At 36.0% G+C, this 14823-nt stretch overlaps 4 protein-coding genes across 4 annotated transcripts; 2 read left to right on the top strand and 2 right to left on the bottom strand.

Moving 5' to 3' along the window:
• Nucleotides 1–3300: 3300 nt before the first annotated feature.
• Nucleotides 3301–4819, bottom strand: LOC101895878 (adult-specific cuticular protein ACP-20-like). The gene is made up of 2 exons (XM_005177759.4): nt 3657–4819; nt 3301–3502 (listed from the first exon to the last, which is right to left on the bottom strand). The coding sequence occupies exons 1-2, from the start codon at nt 4021–4023 to the stop codon at nt 3369–3371; spliced, it is 501 nt and encodes a 166-aa protein (XP_005177816.1). The 5' UTR covers nt 4024–4819; the 3' UTR covers nt 3301–3368.
• A 2608-nt stretch (nt 4820–7427) lies between these two features.
• LOC101893845 (adult-specific cuticular protein ACP-20-like) lies at nt 7428–8315 on the top strand. Its single transcript, XM_011291859.3, has 2 exons — nt 7428–8048; nt 8109–8315. The coding sequence occupies exons 1-2, from the start codon at nt 7703–7705 to the stop codon at nt 8243–8245; spliced, it is 483 nt and encodes a 160-aa protein (XP_011290161.1). The 5' UTR covers nt 7428–7702; the 3' UTR covers nt 8246–8315.
• Nucleotides 8316–10032: 1717 nt separating this feature from the next.
• Nucleotides 10033–10629, bottom strand: LOC101895703 (adult-specific cuticular protein ACP-20-like). Its single transcript, XM_005177758.3, has 2 exons — nt 10317–10629; nt 10033–10254 (listed from the first exon to the last, which is right to left on the bottom strand). The coding sequence occupies exons 1-2, from the start codon at nt 10627–10629 to the stop codon at nt 10118–10120; spliced, it is 450 nt and encodes a 149-aa protein (XP_005177815.1). The 3' UTR covers nt 10033–10117.
• A 2076-nt stretch (nt 10630–12705) lies between these two features.
• Nucleotides 12706–13289, top strand: LOC131803873 (adult-specific cuticular protein ACP-20-like). The gene is made up of 2 exons (XM_059125674.1): nt 12706–13069; nt 13138–13289. The coding sequence occupies exons 1-2, from the start codon at nt 12706–12708 to the stop codon at nt 13287–13289; spliced, it is 516 nt and encodes a 171-aa protein (XP_058981657.1).
• The last annotated feature ends 1534 nt before the right edge of the window (nt 13290–14823 follow it).

Here is a 14823-nt window from a genome sequence, read left to right as displayed (position 1 = left end):
GTGATTCTATGCAGATCATCAAAAGGAATTATGGGTCTATCTCGTTTCCTTTTGCCTGTTACAAACAAATGCACAAAGACATAATACCCTGACCACCTTGTGGTGTAGGGTATAAAAAGGAGAACACTGGAAGGAAACCCTTGAAAAAGAAAACTATTTGAAAAAATAAAATATTTCCTGTTGCGATAAAGTCCTTGAAGAAGTATTTTTTTAAATTCACGAGAGGATGAAATCTTTAAAAATTGAAAAGTCCAGAATTTTTGTCTCGAAGTATTAAAAAAATATTTTTTAGAAAGATCGAATAATTTTTATCTAAAACTACTACTGGAATTATTTAAATATCTACTTTTTATACCCGTACGGGATGTTCTTAAAAAAATTTAAATCTTCTATAATTTTTGCCCTTCCTGGATTTAAAAAAAAATCTTTAACTATTCATCAGGATGTCTTTGAAGAAAATCCTTGAAAAACATGAAATTCTTAAAAAAACAGTTTGAAAAACTAGAAAGTTTTTTTTCGGTCCACTTTACAACGGATTATTTGCATTGATTTGCATTTGTTCCCGTACAAAATTCAATTGACGCAAAGAATGTTGCCCGCGGACAAGCCTCGTCGATTGGAATGTGCCCAAAGGTCCGTCGAATATGGCAACCCTGTAGAAGTTAAAATATATTTAACGAGTAAGCAAAGGCTATAGTCGCGCGGGGCCGACCATGTGATACCCTACAACACTACAATATGTTCGAAGTCCCCTTATATCCAAATCCATTTTGGAAAATTTCGTTTTGAAATAATGTCAAATAGCCCCGCCCAATTTGGCCAATATTTACGCACTCCGTATTGTTGTGAAGTATACAAAAAAATTCACACGAAAGTTGTCGTCCATTTTAAAGCTAAATATAATCCAATGGTCATCCAAAATGCTAGACTTCTTCCCTGTCCTTACATCTCTTCTGATGGAAAATTCCGTGTCGAGCGACTTCACAATTAGGAAAAACTAAGTTTTTTTAGTCCAAGCTAACCCTACCCACATGAAAAATTTCGTGAGGATCGGACGAAAATTTCGACATGCATATAATACCCTTAGAACGCAGTGTAGGGGGCGGGGGGAGGGGTGTGTAAAAATTTAGAAAATTTACAATTCCAAATTGTAAGTCAAATTGAAAAAAATCGCATGTGATAAAAATATGACAAAAATTGAAAAAAATCGACAAAAAAATATTCACTTCTTTATCACTTTCACTTCTTCTGCGATTTTCTTAGATTTTATCGTTTTCTGGCAAGAGACCATTCCAAATTGATGGAAATTGTGAAAATCGGCCCAGCGGTTCTTGATTTATAAGCAGAATAAATTAGATAAATTCTTTTATTTTGCTATATATCCGATTTCTGATCTTTCAATGTATTTGTAATTTGGCTGAGATTGAAAATATTCGCGGTTTAGTGAATATTTTCCTATTTTCTTACATAAAAGTTTGGGTCTATTTTAACCGCTAGTTATTGTCCGATGGCCGCCCAAATTGGTAGGTTTCTGCCCACTCCTAAAGTCTAACTCCACGTAAATTTTCGCGTCGATTGGTTCATAATTGTGGCCTATAGAGCAACTGCAAAATCAGGAATTTTTTCTGATTTTGGTCCATTTCAACCCCTAAATATCGTACGATCATCTCCAAAAACAACAGGGTTCTATTCTGACCATAACCCCACCTTCATTTTTAATTTCGTGAAGATCGGTTCATAATTGCGACATGTAGCTTGATTACAAATTAACATGCTCAGACGGACAGACGTACGGACGGACATACATACCTAGATCGTCTCATCTCGGCGAGATAGGAAGATCCATATATACTTTCCTATGTGGAAAACCAATATTTCGAGGTGTTACATAATTTTTGGCTCAATCAAACTTACAATACCCCCAACACATAGTGTTGTAGGGTATAAATAGTCGAACATTGGCTGAAGGTATACATCTGTCGGCAAAAAACGACTGATATTTTTATATCCTCCACCAAAAAAAGTTCGAGGGTAAATTAATTTCGTCATTCCGTTTGTAACTCATCGAAATAATCATTTTAGACCCAACAAAGTATATATATTCTTGATCAGCGTAAACTTCTAAGATGTCCTGTCCGTCCGTCTGTCCGTCTGTTGTAATCACGCTACAGTCTAAACGAATTAAGATAGGAAGCTAAAATTTCGCACAGATCTCTCTATTGTCTGCAGGCAGGTCAAGTTCGAAGATGGGCTATATCGGTCCACGATATCGTATAGCTCCCATATAACGGTACCCCCACGGTATTCGGTATTTTGATGATTTTAGCCACATTTTTCAATGGAATTGTCTGAAATTCCACCAAAAGAGTCCCATGTGGACATTTTACCCCTTCAAAAAGAATTGTCTATATAGGTCCACGATATCGTATATCCCCCATATAACTGTACCCCCCAATATTCGGTATTTTGATGATGTTAGCCACATTTTTCAATGGAATTGTCTGAAAATCCACACAAGTAGTTTCTTGTGAGTACTTTGCCCCCTGACAGAGAATTGTCTATACAGGTCCACGATATCGTATATCCCCCATATAACGGTACCCCCGATATTCGGTATTTTGATGATTTTACCCACATTTTTCATCGGAATTGTCTGAAAATCCACACAAGGAGTTCCTTGTGGGTACTTTATACCTCGGCAGAGAATTATCTATATAGGTCCACCATATCGTATAGCGCCCATATAACGTTACCCCCGATATATGGTATTTTGATGATTTTAGCCATATTTTTCAACGGAATGGTCACAAGGGGTTCTTTGTACACAAGGGGTTCTTTGTGAGCACTTTACCCCCCGACAAAGAATTCTCTATATAGGTTAACGATAACGTATAGCTACCCGCGATATTCGGTATTTTGAAAATCCACACAAGGAGTTCCTTGTGAGTACTTTACACACAGACATAGATTTGTCTTTATAGGTCCACAATATCGTATATCCCCACATATCGGCACTTTCTTATATTAGATATTTTAAAGGTTTTAAAAGAATTTTTAATGGATTTTATTATTATTTTTTTTTTTTAATATTTTCTAATTCGTTCCAAATGATGGAGGGTATTCAAAGTTTGGCCCGGCCGAACTTACTGCTTTTTTACTTTTTTAAGTTATTCTGTAGCTCTGTCCTAAAGCTCTTTAAATTATAAGGCGAATCTATTAGTTATTTAAGGTATGCTTTTATTCAAATTCTTGTAAATATATTTTTTATTCATTTTTTTTTTTTTTTTTTGGTTTCATGCCCTGTTACTTTTTTCTCAACGTGTCTTTGAATTTTGTAGCTCCCAACCATTATTGCCATTCGTCATTATTCAATGGTAATGTCCCTTGCCAGCAGCATTTGCTCCACCAATCTTATGAACTGTGGCCTCAAAGCCGCTCTTCTTATCAGAGGTGTAGGTGACAAGGCGAGTTGTGCCATCTGATTCCTTGAGAGAATAGCTTCCTAAAATTTTGAAAAATATATATAAATCATGATATTGGTAGCGATTAGAAAATATTGCTCTCTTTAATAGAGAGTAACATGAATTGAAGCCAATGGGGGAATACTCCATACAATATTTAAGACAATAACAAAAGCAAATATTACTTAAACATACCCTTAACATTATCGCCATCTCTGGATTCCTGATGCTCCTTCACATCGCCAGTTTTTGAATCCTCTACACCGTATGCAAAGTCGTATCTGGGATGGGAGTTATAGTCATCACCATGTCCATCTCCATGGCCATGATCATGACCTCCTCCATAGTGATCGTTTTTAGCACCGCCATATCCTTTCTGTCCACCATGCTGACCGCCCGCTGCATCTTCGTGTTTGGTTACAACTGCATAACTGGTAGCCTGGCCACTACCTCCTTTGCCAGAACCAGATCCGTTCGAATGTTGTTTGTGCGGAAGAGGTCCTGCAATGGCTAGGGCGACGCAAATAGCCAAAATTGCAAATACAGCTGTTGTGAAACGCATTGTGTGATTTGCTGTAGGAATAGCTGTAAAGGGTTTGAAGGTCAATGGCCAACTGATGCTGGTTTGAAAATTCGTTGGTGAATTTATATTCTTTTAGGTTTGTAGTTTGGCAGCGTAAATTGCAAAAGACATGATTCCGAAATTGAAGTGGGTAATTTTTTTCTAATAATTAAATACGGAGGAAACAAGGTCACTTTCAAATTCCTATTGAACTGTTAGTTATTTTAGTTTAGGTATTTTACGCTAGTACAAAAAAGAAAATAAAAAAAGAAATATAATTTCAGTTACCAATTGTAAAACGAAACCCAGTAAGGAAATGTCAGAAGTCGGAGAGGGCCGACTATATGACGACCCTACACCACTATGCAATTTAATAGAGCTCTCGTAAGAAAAATGTTTATATAGGGAATTTCTGTGAAGTAGATCATACCAACAGTGAACCAAATAACATTGCTTTATAGCGCATGATATGACTTCGATAAGGATTAGATATTCCGAAACGAGTTTTACAAAATGGTAAAATTGGATTGAGTATGAAAAAATCTCTTCAATTTGGGTGATATTACATATATTGTGAGTAAAAACCGTAAAATCGGAGGTATATAAAAATCTGAAATGTTCTCGAAGAAAATTAATTGGGCAGATGTATTTTGAAGCTGTATCTGATGTCCGGAATCAAATATCATTGTTGTAGATTGCATATTACGCATGTGAGAGACTTAAAATCTCAAATCGGATGAAATAAATACAGGGTGAGATGAAAAAACTGCAACCAACTTCAGACTACTGTCATTTCTAAGCCACTCGTCCGACAGCTGTTAAAATTATTCCAGTAACAGCTCAATGTATTGTTTACAATCGTACAAAAGCATTTTGGTGAGAATTTCCCAGAAAAAAAATATTCGTGATGGAATTCAAGCGTGATAGTGTTATTTCGTTATATTTGGCTTGAAAACCACAATTGGCTATTGTTAGAGCACTCCAGCATTTAAATGTGAACAAATCTTTGGTGTCCCGTACCATCGCTCGTTACCGTGATACTGTTAGCGTAGCCCAACGTCAAGGAAGTGGACGGAAGAAACCAGCAACATCGGCAGAAATGGTTCGAAAAGTAATGAAGCGACCTGATCGAAACCCGCGTCGCAGTGGCCGAATGGCTCGTGAGCTGAACATATCGCAATATTCCATTCAATAAATATTGAAAAATGAGCTCGGGGTAAAGCCATTGAAATTCCAATAGGCTCAATAGAGCTAAGGAGTTGCTTCGCTTGACCGACGAGAAAACATTCGTTGACCAGCAGTTTGTAAACAAACAAAATGATCGTGTTTACTTGCCAAAGAGGTCAGCTGAAAATGTCTATCTTCGATTGGCTACAAGAACTCAAGCTCCGGCCATGGTGATGGAAATTCCAACAGGTCTCAGCACCATCGCACTCAGCACGCGCCACCCAAGAATGATTACAAAATGACGTTCCTCGCTTCATTTCCAGCGCTACATGACACCAAAATCTCCGGATACCAATCCGTTGGACTATTGTGTCTGGAGTATTTTGGAAAGCAAGGTTGGCACTAAAAAGTACCAAATTGTCGATCACATCAAGCAGGCGCTTCGTCGGGAATGAGCCAAAATACCGCAGAACATCATTCGGGCAGAGTGTGACAGTCTCAACGGCCGTTCGAAGGCCATAATTCGTGCCAACATTTATGTACTTGCTTCTAGATTTCATTCGGTGGGATATGCTAAAATTCAGTTAATTTGGACTGATATTGGCCATTTTGTGCACAATTAACCCGAATAAAAACAAGTTAAAAAGCAGTAAGTTCGGCCGGTCCGAACTTTGAATACCCTCCACCATTTTGAACGAATTTGGAAATTGTCAAAAAATATAATCTGTTAAAAATTCTGTTAAACTCTTAAAAATATTGGGGTCTACATGGGCATTGTTTGTCATAAGCCTATATCATATTCAAATTCGAAACTTAAAATAAATGATGAATAATGTAGCTAAAATCATTAAAATACCGTTTATAGGGAGGTACCGTTATATTGGAGCTATACGAAGACCTGGACCAGCATAGACAATTTTCTGTCATAGGCTGTAGCATCCATTACGAAGTTCAAATACGACATCTCAAACAATTTCGGTGGGTATTGTACTTAAACTCGTCAAAATACCGAATTTAGGGAGGTACCGATATATGGGGCCTAAACGAAGACCTGGACCTGCATAGACAATTTTCTGTCACATTACGAATTCTAAAAACGTAATTTGAAACAATTCCGGTGAACAATGACGATAAAATCATCAAAATACCGAATATTGGGAGGTACCTGTCATAGGCTGTAGTATCCATTACGAACTTCTAATACCAAATTTGAAACAATTCCGGTGAATAATGTCGCTAAAATCATAAAAATACCGAATATGGGGAGGTAACGTTATATAGGGGATATACGAAGAAGTGGATCTGCACAGTAAATTTTCTGTCTTAGGCTGTAATATATCTTTGGAACTTCAAATATCAAATTTGAAACAATTCCGGTGAATAATGTCGCTAAAATCATCAAAATACCGAATATCGGGAGGTATCGTCATATGGGGGCTATATGAAGACGTGGACCTGCACAGACAATTTTCTGTATTAGGCTGTAGTATCCCTTTCGAACTTCAAATACCAAATTTGAAACAATTCCGGTGAATAATGTCGCTAACATCATCAAAATCCCGAATATGGGGAGGTACCGTTATATGGGGGCTATACGAAGACGTGGACCTACATGGCCCATTTACGAACTTAACCTGCCTACTGAAAAAATAAATATGTGTGCAAAATTTTAGCCTTCTATCTCTATTCGTTCGAAAGATAGCTTGATTACAACAGACAGACGAATAGACAGACAGACAGGCATACGGACATCTCTAAATCTACTTAGAATTTTACGCTGATCAAGAATATATATACTTTGTTGGGTCTGACATGAGTATTTCGAGCAGTTACAAACGGAATGACAAAGTTAATATACACTCCATAGTATGGTGGAGGGTATAAAAACGGTTAATATGAACCGATTATCACCAAATACAATATGGTTCGTCCTTGGGACAAACGGATATGGTTTGGAAAATTTCATCTCAATAATAATAAATGCGCCCTGTATTTTGTTCACAAATCTACGGACTGACATGCATAAATCGACTCAGAAAGTGATTCTATGAAGATCCTCAAAAGTAACTATGGTTCTATCTCGCTTCCTTCTCCATGTTACAAACAAATGCACGGAGACATAATACCCTTACCACAATGTGGTGTATGGTATAATGAAACCATGATATAACACATTCACTCTTATTAAGGATCATTGTTTTTAAAACATATTTTTGCATTTTTAGATTATTAGAGTGCAATCCATAAGTATAGCTTTAATTTTAGCTACCCTTTTCTATTTGGCAGTTATGAGCTTTCTAATTTTATCGCTGACCTTGAATATGTTGCCAATGACCTTGCATTGTTGCAATATTTGTAAGCTAAGTGTACGATGTGTGTGTGTTAAAAATCGCAATTACCACAGTGAATAGTTGGAGTATAAAACAACCAACAAAATTACATGCCAGTATCAGTTTCCTTTTGGACTTTGAAGTTAACTAAGCATCTTGAACCAGTTTGAAAAATTAGCATAATGGCTTCTCCAATGACCGTGTTTGCTTTTTTGGCCATTTGCATTGCCTTAACTGTGGCTGGACCTCTTCCTCATAAGCAGGGCGGTAGTGGTCATGGACAGGCCACTAGCTATGCTGTTGTAACCCAACACAATGATAAGGGAAGTGGTTCGGCAAAATCCGATGGCGGCTATAGTCATGGAGGCGATCATTACGGTAAATCTGATGGCCATTCTGGACATGGTGATGACCATTCGGCAGATTATTACAGCTATCCTAAATATGATTTCGCCTATGGCGTTGAGGACTCGAAAACCGGTGACATTAAGGAACAGCAAGAGTCCCGAGATGGCGATAAAGTACAAGGTAGGATTTAAAAACTAGTTTCCGAATTTTGTAATTAATTTTGGATTTTTTAAATTGTAGGCAGCTATTCTCTCAAAGAATCCGATGGAACAACTCGTCTGGTGACATATACTTCCGATAAGAAGAGCGGTTTCGAGGCTACGGTCCATAAAATTGGTCAAGCCAATGCTGGAATTGAATACAAGTATGGTCACTAAACATTAAAAAAAATACTAAATATTGCCGGCTATTTTAAATAAATGATAAATGATTGAAGATGAAGAAATGTAAACTATGTCAAACAAATAAATAAACTAAACCAAAATATATCTGTTACGGCATTCAAACAAACAATTACTAAAAATTCTCAGTTGGTTATGACCGGACCAAAATTTTGGTAACCTACACCATTTGGAAAAACTTCAGTTGAAACCAGTAAGGAAAAGCCAAAAGTCGGCCGGGCCCGACTATATGATACCATAACTACTATGCGTACATCGTAGATCTCCCGTAAAAAAACTATGAACCTTATTTGAATGCGTATCATGTCTTTAGAATAGTCACAATTTGGGAACTATATCCAACTCTGAAATAATTTCCAAAAAATTTGATGGAGGCTTTTGTACCTCTAGTATTAAATAATAAAAAATATATTTATTGGAGCAATATTTTGAATACTAAAAAAATACTAAAAAATCTATCCAATAACATTACGTATATGGTGGACAATAAGCGTAAAATCGAATTAAGATGTATATAGAAGCAATAAAAAAATTGAACCGGCCACAATAAAATTTGGCAGAATTATTTTCAAACAATATCTGATGTCTGGTATCAAATATAATTGTAATGGAGCGTATATTAAGCATGTGAGGGACTTTAGCATCGAATCGGATGAACCATATATATATATAGTATATATATATATATATATGGCTATATCTGAACCAATTTTCACTAAATTTGTAGTCGATCAAATCTTAACCGATCTTGTAAAAAAAAATGACAGAGGTATTTTTGGGCTGTATCTGATATTTAGTACCAAAGATCAGTACTGTGGAGTGCATATTGAGCACGAAAAATGTGGCTAAAATCGAGAAAAATATCGAATATCGTAAGACACCATAATATGGGGAATATAAGAATATGTGAACCATAACAGATAATTTTCTGTCATAAAAAACAGTATCCATTACGAACTCCGAATTCTTAGTTTGAATTTATTCCTGTGGAAGATGTGGCCAAAATAAGGAAAATGCCAAATACTTGCAGGTTTACTTACATAGGAGTTATACGAAGATGTTGACGTACATAAGCAATTTCCTGTCATAAAAGGGAACACCAATCACGAACTTCAAATCATCGTAAATCAGCCGGTACCGTTATATGGGGGTTATACCAAAACATGGACATATAATACATTTTGAAATATATCTAAACAAAATTGCATCTACATTCTTCATTCCATTTGGAAGCTAGAGTGATTTTCACAGACGGCTGGACACGGCTAAATCTACTTAGAATTTTATATTGATCCATATTTTACCTAAACGTCAGAAATTTATAAATACGTTAAAACTTTTCAGGGTTAAGGTCAAACTTCACACTAGTTTATGTAAAACTCTTCTACAAAACGTTATTTAAAAATAGTAAATGATAGTCATAATCATAATTTTTTACAAATGAAAGTGAGGTCAGGCGACAACATATATCAAAATCTGATTCGATTTATACCTTTCACAATATATCTAAAAATGTCGATATTAATTTTTGGAATGAGATTTTTCACTTTTGATAAACAAAAATTGTCAAAAAGTCGAATGGCCCAAGAGCCAAAATGCAGTTAAATCGGTATCAAGGTTATAATAAATATCTCCAATATATCCACGTCCATAGTATAGGTAATAATAACAAACAAGTCTAAAAATAGCGGATTTCACTTTTGGCGCTAGTTATATTAAGAAAAAAGTCAAGCTCATACATAAACCATTTTTTTCAATATGAAAATATTTTCAATTTATTTAACTCGACATTTAGATGTTCCTCTTTTCACATTATGAACCAAAATTCCAACAATATATGTATCGTTTTTAATGACCATGCTTATAACCGGATCCGGCATTGGCTTGACCAATTTTATGAACCGTAGCCTCGAAACCGCTCTTCTTATCGGAAGTATATGTCACTAGACGAGTTGTGCCATCGGATTCCTTGAGAGAATAGCTTCCTACAATTAAAATAAAATTTCCAAATTAATATACAATTAAGGAACCAGTTATCTAATCCTACCTTGTACTTTATCTCCATCTCGGGATTCCTGTTGTTCTTTGATATCACCGGTTTTCGAGTCCTCAACACCATAGGCGAAATCATATTTAGGATAGCTGTAATAATCTCCCGAATGATCATCACCATGTCCAGAATGGACGTCAGATTTACCGTATTTTGCCGAACCACTTCCCTTGTCATTGTGTTGGGTTACAACAGCATAGCTAGTGGCCTCTCCATGACCACTACCGTCCTGCTTATAAGGAAGAGGTCCAGCTACAGATAAGGCAATGCAAATAGCCAAAAAAGTAAACACGGTCATCGGAGAAGGCATTATGTAGATTTTAGAAACTGGATGATTAGTAAAAACCAATGGTCAATGGGAAACTGATACTGGAATGTAATTTAGTTGTTTGTTTTATACTCTTACTGTTAACGGTGGTAATTACATTTGGAAGCAATTGGCAGTGCAACAGAGAAAGCCCATTAACAACACATTCAAGGTCAATTATGCAATTAGAAAGTTTATAAGTACTAAGGAGAAAACTGTAGTTAAAATAAAAGCTATGTTAGTTCACCAGACTCTAATGAAAAACAACTAAAAAGCAGTATGTTTGGCCTTGAATACCATCCACCCTTTGGAACGAATTTGAAAATTAAAAAATAAATAAATAAATAAATACGTAAATATAAAACAAGTTCAATAACATTTAGTTCGGCCGGACCGAACTTTTAATACACTTCACCTTTGGGTAAAGAAAAATCTTCTTAAATATTAAATTTGAAACAATTTTGTGGGTAAAAGTGACAAGGATTATCAAAATACCAAACATTGCTGGGTATCGTAATATGTGCGCTATAGAAAAACGTGGACCTAAATATTTCATGTTCTGCCACCGGAGCTAGAACCCATTACGAACTACAAACACCAATATTTATACAAATCCGTGGAAAAATGTGTCAAAAATCATCAATATACCGAATATTGGGAGATACTGTTATAAAGGGGCTGTTCAAAAACGTGGACCTATACACACATTGTTTCGCCACTGGAACTAGAACCCGTTATGATCAAAAAATTCCAATTTTTAGACAGATCCGTGGAAAAATGTGGCAAAAATCATCAAAATACCGAATATTGGGAGGTACCGTTATATGGCGGTTATACCAAAACATGGACAGAAATATTTAATTTTCAATACCAACCATCCATGACACAATACAAATTGTACTGCAAAATTTTAAAGCTCTACGTCAAATAATGTGGGCTGTATTGTGATTACAACAGACAGACAGACGGACATACTTTATGGGGTCTATGACGAATATTTAGGGATGTTACAAACGGAATGACAAAGTTAATACACCTACCTTTTCAAGGTGGATGGTACAATAAAATCCGTTAAAAAATCTGTTAGAATCTTAAAAATACCGAATATAGCGAGTTTCCGCTATATTGGGTTATATACGAAGACTTTGACCTGCACATAGGCCATTGCAATTTTCAAATTTGAAACTTGAAACAACAATGAATAATGTCGCAAAAACATCAAAATAACGAAGATATAAAGGAACCGTTATGTGGGGCCTATAAGAAGACCCGGACCAACATCACAATTTTCTCTCACAGACTGTAGTACCTATTAGGAACATCTAATACGAAATTTGAAACAAAATGAAAATCATTAAAATACCGAATATAGGGTGGTACCATTATATATGGGTTATACGAAGACGTGGACCTATATAACCCATTTTCAATTCCAAAAGTCCTGCAGACCAAACACATATGCGAATAAAATTTTATCAACCTACTTCAATTCGTTCGGAAGCTAGCGTGATTTCGACAGACAAACAGATAGACAGAAAGAAATGGGTAAATCGACATAGAACTTTATGTTGATCAAGAATATATGTACTTTGTGGGGTCTTAAATGTATTTTTTTGAGGTGTTACAAAAGGGATGACAAACTTAATATACCCTCCATACTAGGAGGGAATCTAAAAAAGTTATTTTATATTTTGTGAATATATTAAATTCTTCGTGATCAATAATAGGTATGCCTGTGTAACAAACAAGCTTAAATTTTCTCTATATCAACTCTAAGGAATCTTAAAAATATATTCATTTTTTAAAGAAAATCATAGATTATTCTCCAAATCGGAATAAATAAAATATATGACTTTTCTAGATAAAATCAATAGTAATTTGGCATTGACCTTGTTTCCACAATATTTAGTTATTAGATACAAAATTACCAACACCACATTTCGAATACATATTTTTTCGAATTACACTGCTTATGTACATTGCTGAAAAATATAAATTAGTTGGCAAAAGTGCAATTCAACATCAGTTACCCATTGAACTTCGAAACCTATACAGCTACTGCTACAGCACGGCCACATAATGCGTTTCGCCATAACTTTATTTGCAATTTTGGCTACATGCGCCGCCTTGACCATTGCAGGGCCACTTCCCTATAAGCAACATTCCGATGGACCTGGATCTGGCAGTGGAGGTAGTGGTCATGCCACCAGTTATGCAGTTGTAACCAAACACGAAGATGCGGCTGGCGGTCAACATGGTGGACAGAAAGCATATGACGGTGCTAAAAATGATCACTATGGAGGTCATGGTCATGGCCATGTAGATGGTCATGGTGATGACTACAACTCCCATCCCAGATACGAATTCGCCTACGGTGTGGAAGATTCAAAAACTGGTGATGTGAAAGAGCATCAGGAATCTAGGGATGGCGATAACGTTAAGGGTACGTGTGCGCTATACTTATTCCCAATATTGTATTAAATATTTTTTTATATTTTTTAAAAATTTTAGGAAGCTATTCTCTCAAGGAATCAGATGGAACAACTCGAATTGTTACCTACACCTCGGACAAGAAGAATGGCTTTGAGGCCACAGTTCATAAAATTGGGCAAGCTAATGGTGCTGGCGGAAAAGCTGAACATAATGGTTACTACGGTCACTGAAAACTCTTGAGATGTCTGTGTGTTGAATGGAAACTTCGAAATTCATGGTTGAGATTATCTAAAATAAATGTCACATTTTTAAAAATGAAGTGTATAATTTATTAAAAGCAAATATACCAGTATGCGGTAATAAATGAATACTTATGGCACATTTTTGTTGTCTCAAGATAGTCAGGCTTAAACCAATGTTGTTATTATGCCCTACAACACAAGGTGTTGATCTAAAGTCAATTTGATTGGACCAAAAATTATGTAACACCTCGAAATATTGGTCCTGCAGATATGATTTTATGTACGGATCTTCCTATTTCGCCGAGCTGAGACGAACTAGTCATGAGTGTCCGTCCGTACGTCCATGTTAAATTACGCTAGATATCGTAATTATAAGTTAATGGCTATGGTTGTGGTTAGGGTCAGAAGAGAAGCCTTTTGTTTTTAGAGATGATCGCAAAATATGTGGGCTTTTAAATGGACCAAATACAGAACATTTACCTGATTTTGCATTTGCTCTAGAAGTCACACTCATATGCTATTCCACTTGGAATTTAGCATGGGGCTAGAGATTAGGGGTGGGCAGAAGCCTATTAACTTGGATGGTCATCGAACAACATCTAGCGGGTGAAATAGATGTAAACAGATGAGAAAATTTCCATTAAACCGCGAATAATTTTAATCCTGGCGAAATCACAAATACACGAAAAGGTCACTTCTGACCGTTACGTTGATGCTGACATCCGGCTATATAGCAAAATATATACATTCTATGTATATCAAAGAAGGGGGTGTTAGTAAGACCACTTACAGCTCGAGAACGGCTGTGCGGAACTTATTAATTCTCACAAATTCGAAATGGCTTTTGTTCCTCCATCTGTTCATGTATTTTGTATAAAAATTGCAGGTTGTATTTATTCTCTAATGAAATTTTCCACCAATGATTTGTTGATAATCGGTCCAAATTTGGTTATAGCTCCCATGTACACTTTCGTTCGATTTGTATTTTATTGTGCGCCATGTTCATCCAAATGGGATGAATTTCAGCACATCCGACCGAATTTCGCCTAGAAGTAAGTCCTTCAAATTTGGTTAAAAATTCGGTTTTCTCATCTGGTTAAATATAACTACATATGAATGATCCTATCTGGTATATTTATATTTATTTGTATATTTATATCCTCCACCATATTATGAAGGCATGTTAAGTTTGTCATTACATTTGAACACCTCGAAATATAAATTTTAGACCCCACAAAGTATCTTGATCTGCATAAAATGCTATGCCTATTTAGCAGTGCGGGCCGACTGTCCGTCTATCAGCTTGTGGAAATCACTCTAGCTTCCGAATTTAATATAATTTACCCGATATTCGGTATTTTGATGATTGTAGCGTCATTATTCACATGACTTGTTTCAAATTTAGTGTTTGAAGTTCGTAATGGATGCTACAGCCTATGACAGGAGATTGTCTATGCAGGTCCACGTCTTCGTATAACGGTACCTCCGAATATTCGATATTTTGATGATTTTAGCGCATTAT

Source organism: Musca domestica, unplaced genomic scaffold (assembly GCF_030504385.1).
Source record: "Musca domestica strain aabys unplaced genomic scaffold, Musca_domestica.polishedcontigs.V.1.1 35, whole genome shotgun sequence".
Classification (NCBI taxonomy): domain Eukaryota; kingdom Metazoa; phylum Arthropoda; class Insecta; order Diptera; family Muscidae; genus Musca; species Musca domestica.
This window is presented reverse-complemented; position numbering and strand designations above follow the sequence as displayed.

Excerpts from the sequence above, each read along its gene's own strand:
- LOC101893845 (XM_011291859.3), top strand. The coding sequence starts at position 7,703 with ATGGCTTCTCCAATGACCGTGTTTGCTTTTTTGGCCATTTGCATTGCC. Across the intron at positions 8,049-8,108 it reads AGATGGCGATAAAGTACAAG|GCAGCTATTCTCTCAAAGAA; the intron begins GTAGGATTTAAA and ends TTTAAATTGTAG.
- LOC101895703 (XM_005177758.3), bottom strand. The coding sequence starts at position 10,629 with ATGCCTTCTCCGATGACCGTGTTTACTTTTTTGGCTATTTGCATTGCC. Across the intron at positions 10,255-10,316 it reads AGATGGAGATAAAGTACAAG|GAAGCTATTCTCTCAAGGAA; the intron begins GTAGGATTAGAT and ends TTTTAATTGTAG.
- LOC131803873 (XM_059125674.1), top strand. The coding sequence starts at position 12,706 with ATGCGTTTCGCCATAACTTTATTTGCAATTTTGGCTACATGCGCCGCC. Across the intron at positions 13,070-13,137 it reads GGATGGCGATAACGTTAAGG|GAAGCTATTCTCTCAAGGAA; the intron begins GTACGTGTGCGC and ends TAAAAATTTTAG.
- LOC101895878 (XM_005177759.4), bottom strand. The coding sequence starts at position 4,023 with ATGCGTTTCACAACAGCTGTATTTGCAATTTTGGCTATTTGCGTCGCC. Across the intron at positions 3,503-3,656 it reads AGATGGCGATAATGTTAAGG|GAAGCTATTCTCTCAAGGAA; the intron begins GTATGTTTAAGT and ends TCAAAATTTTAG.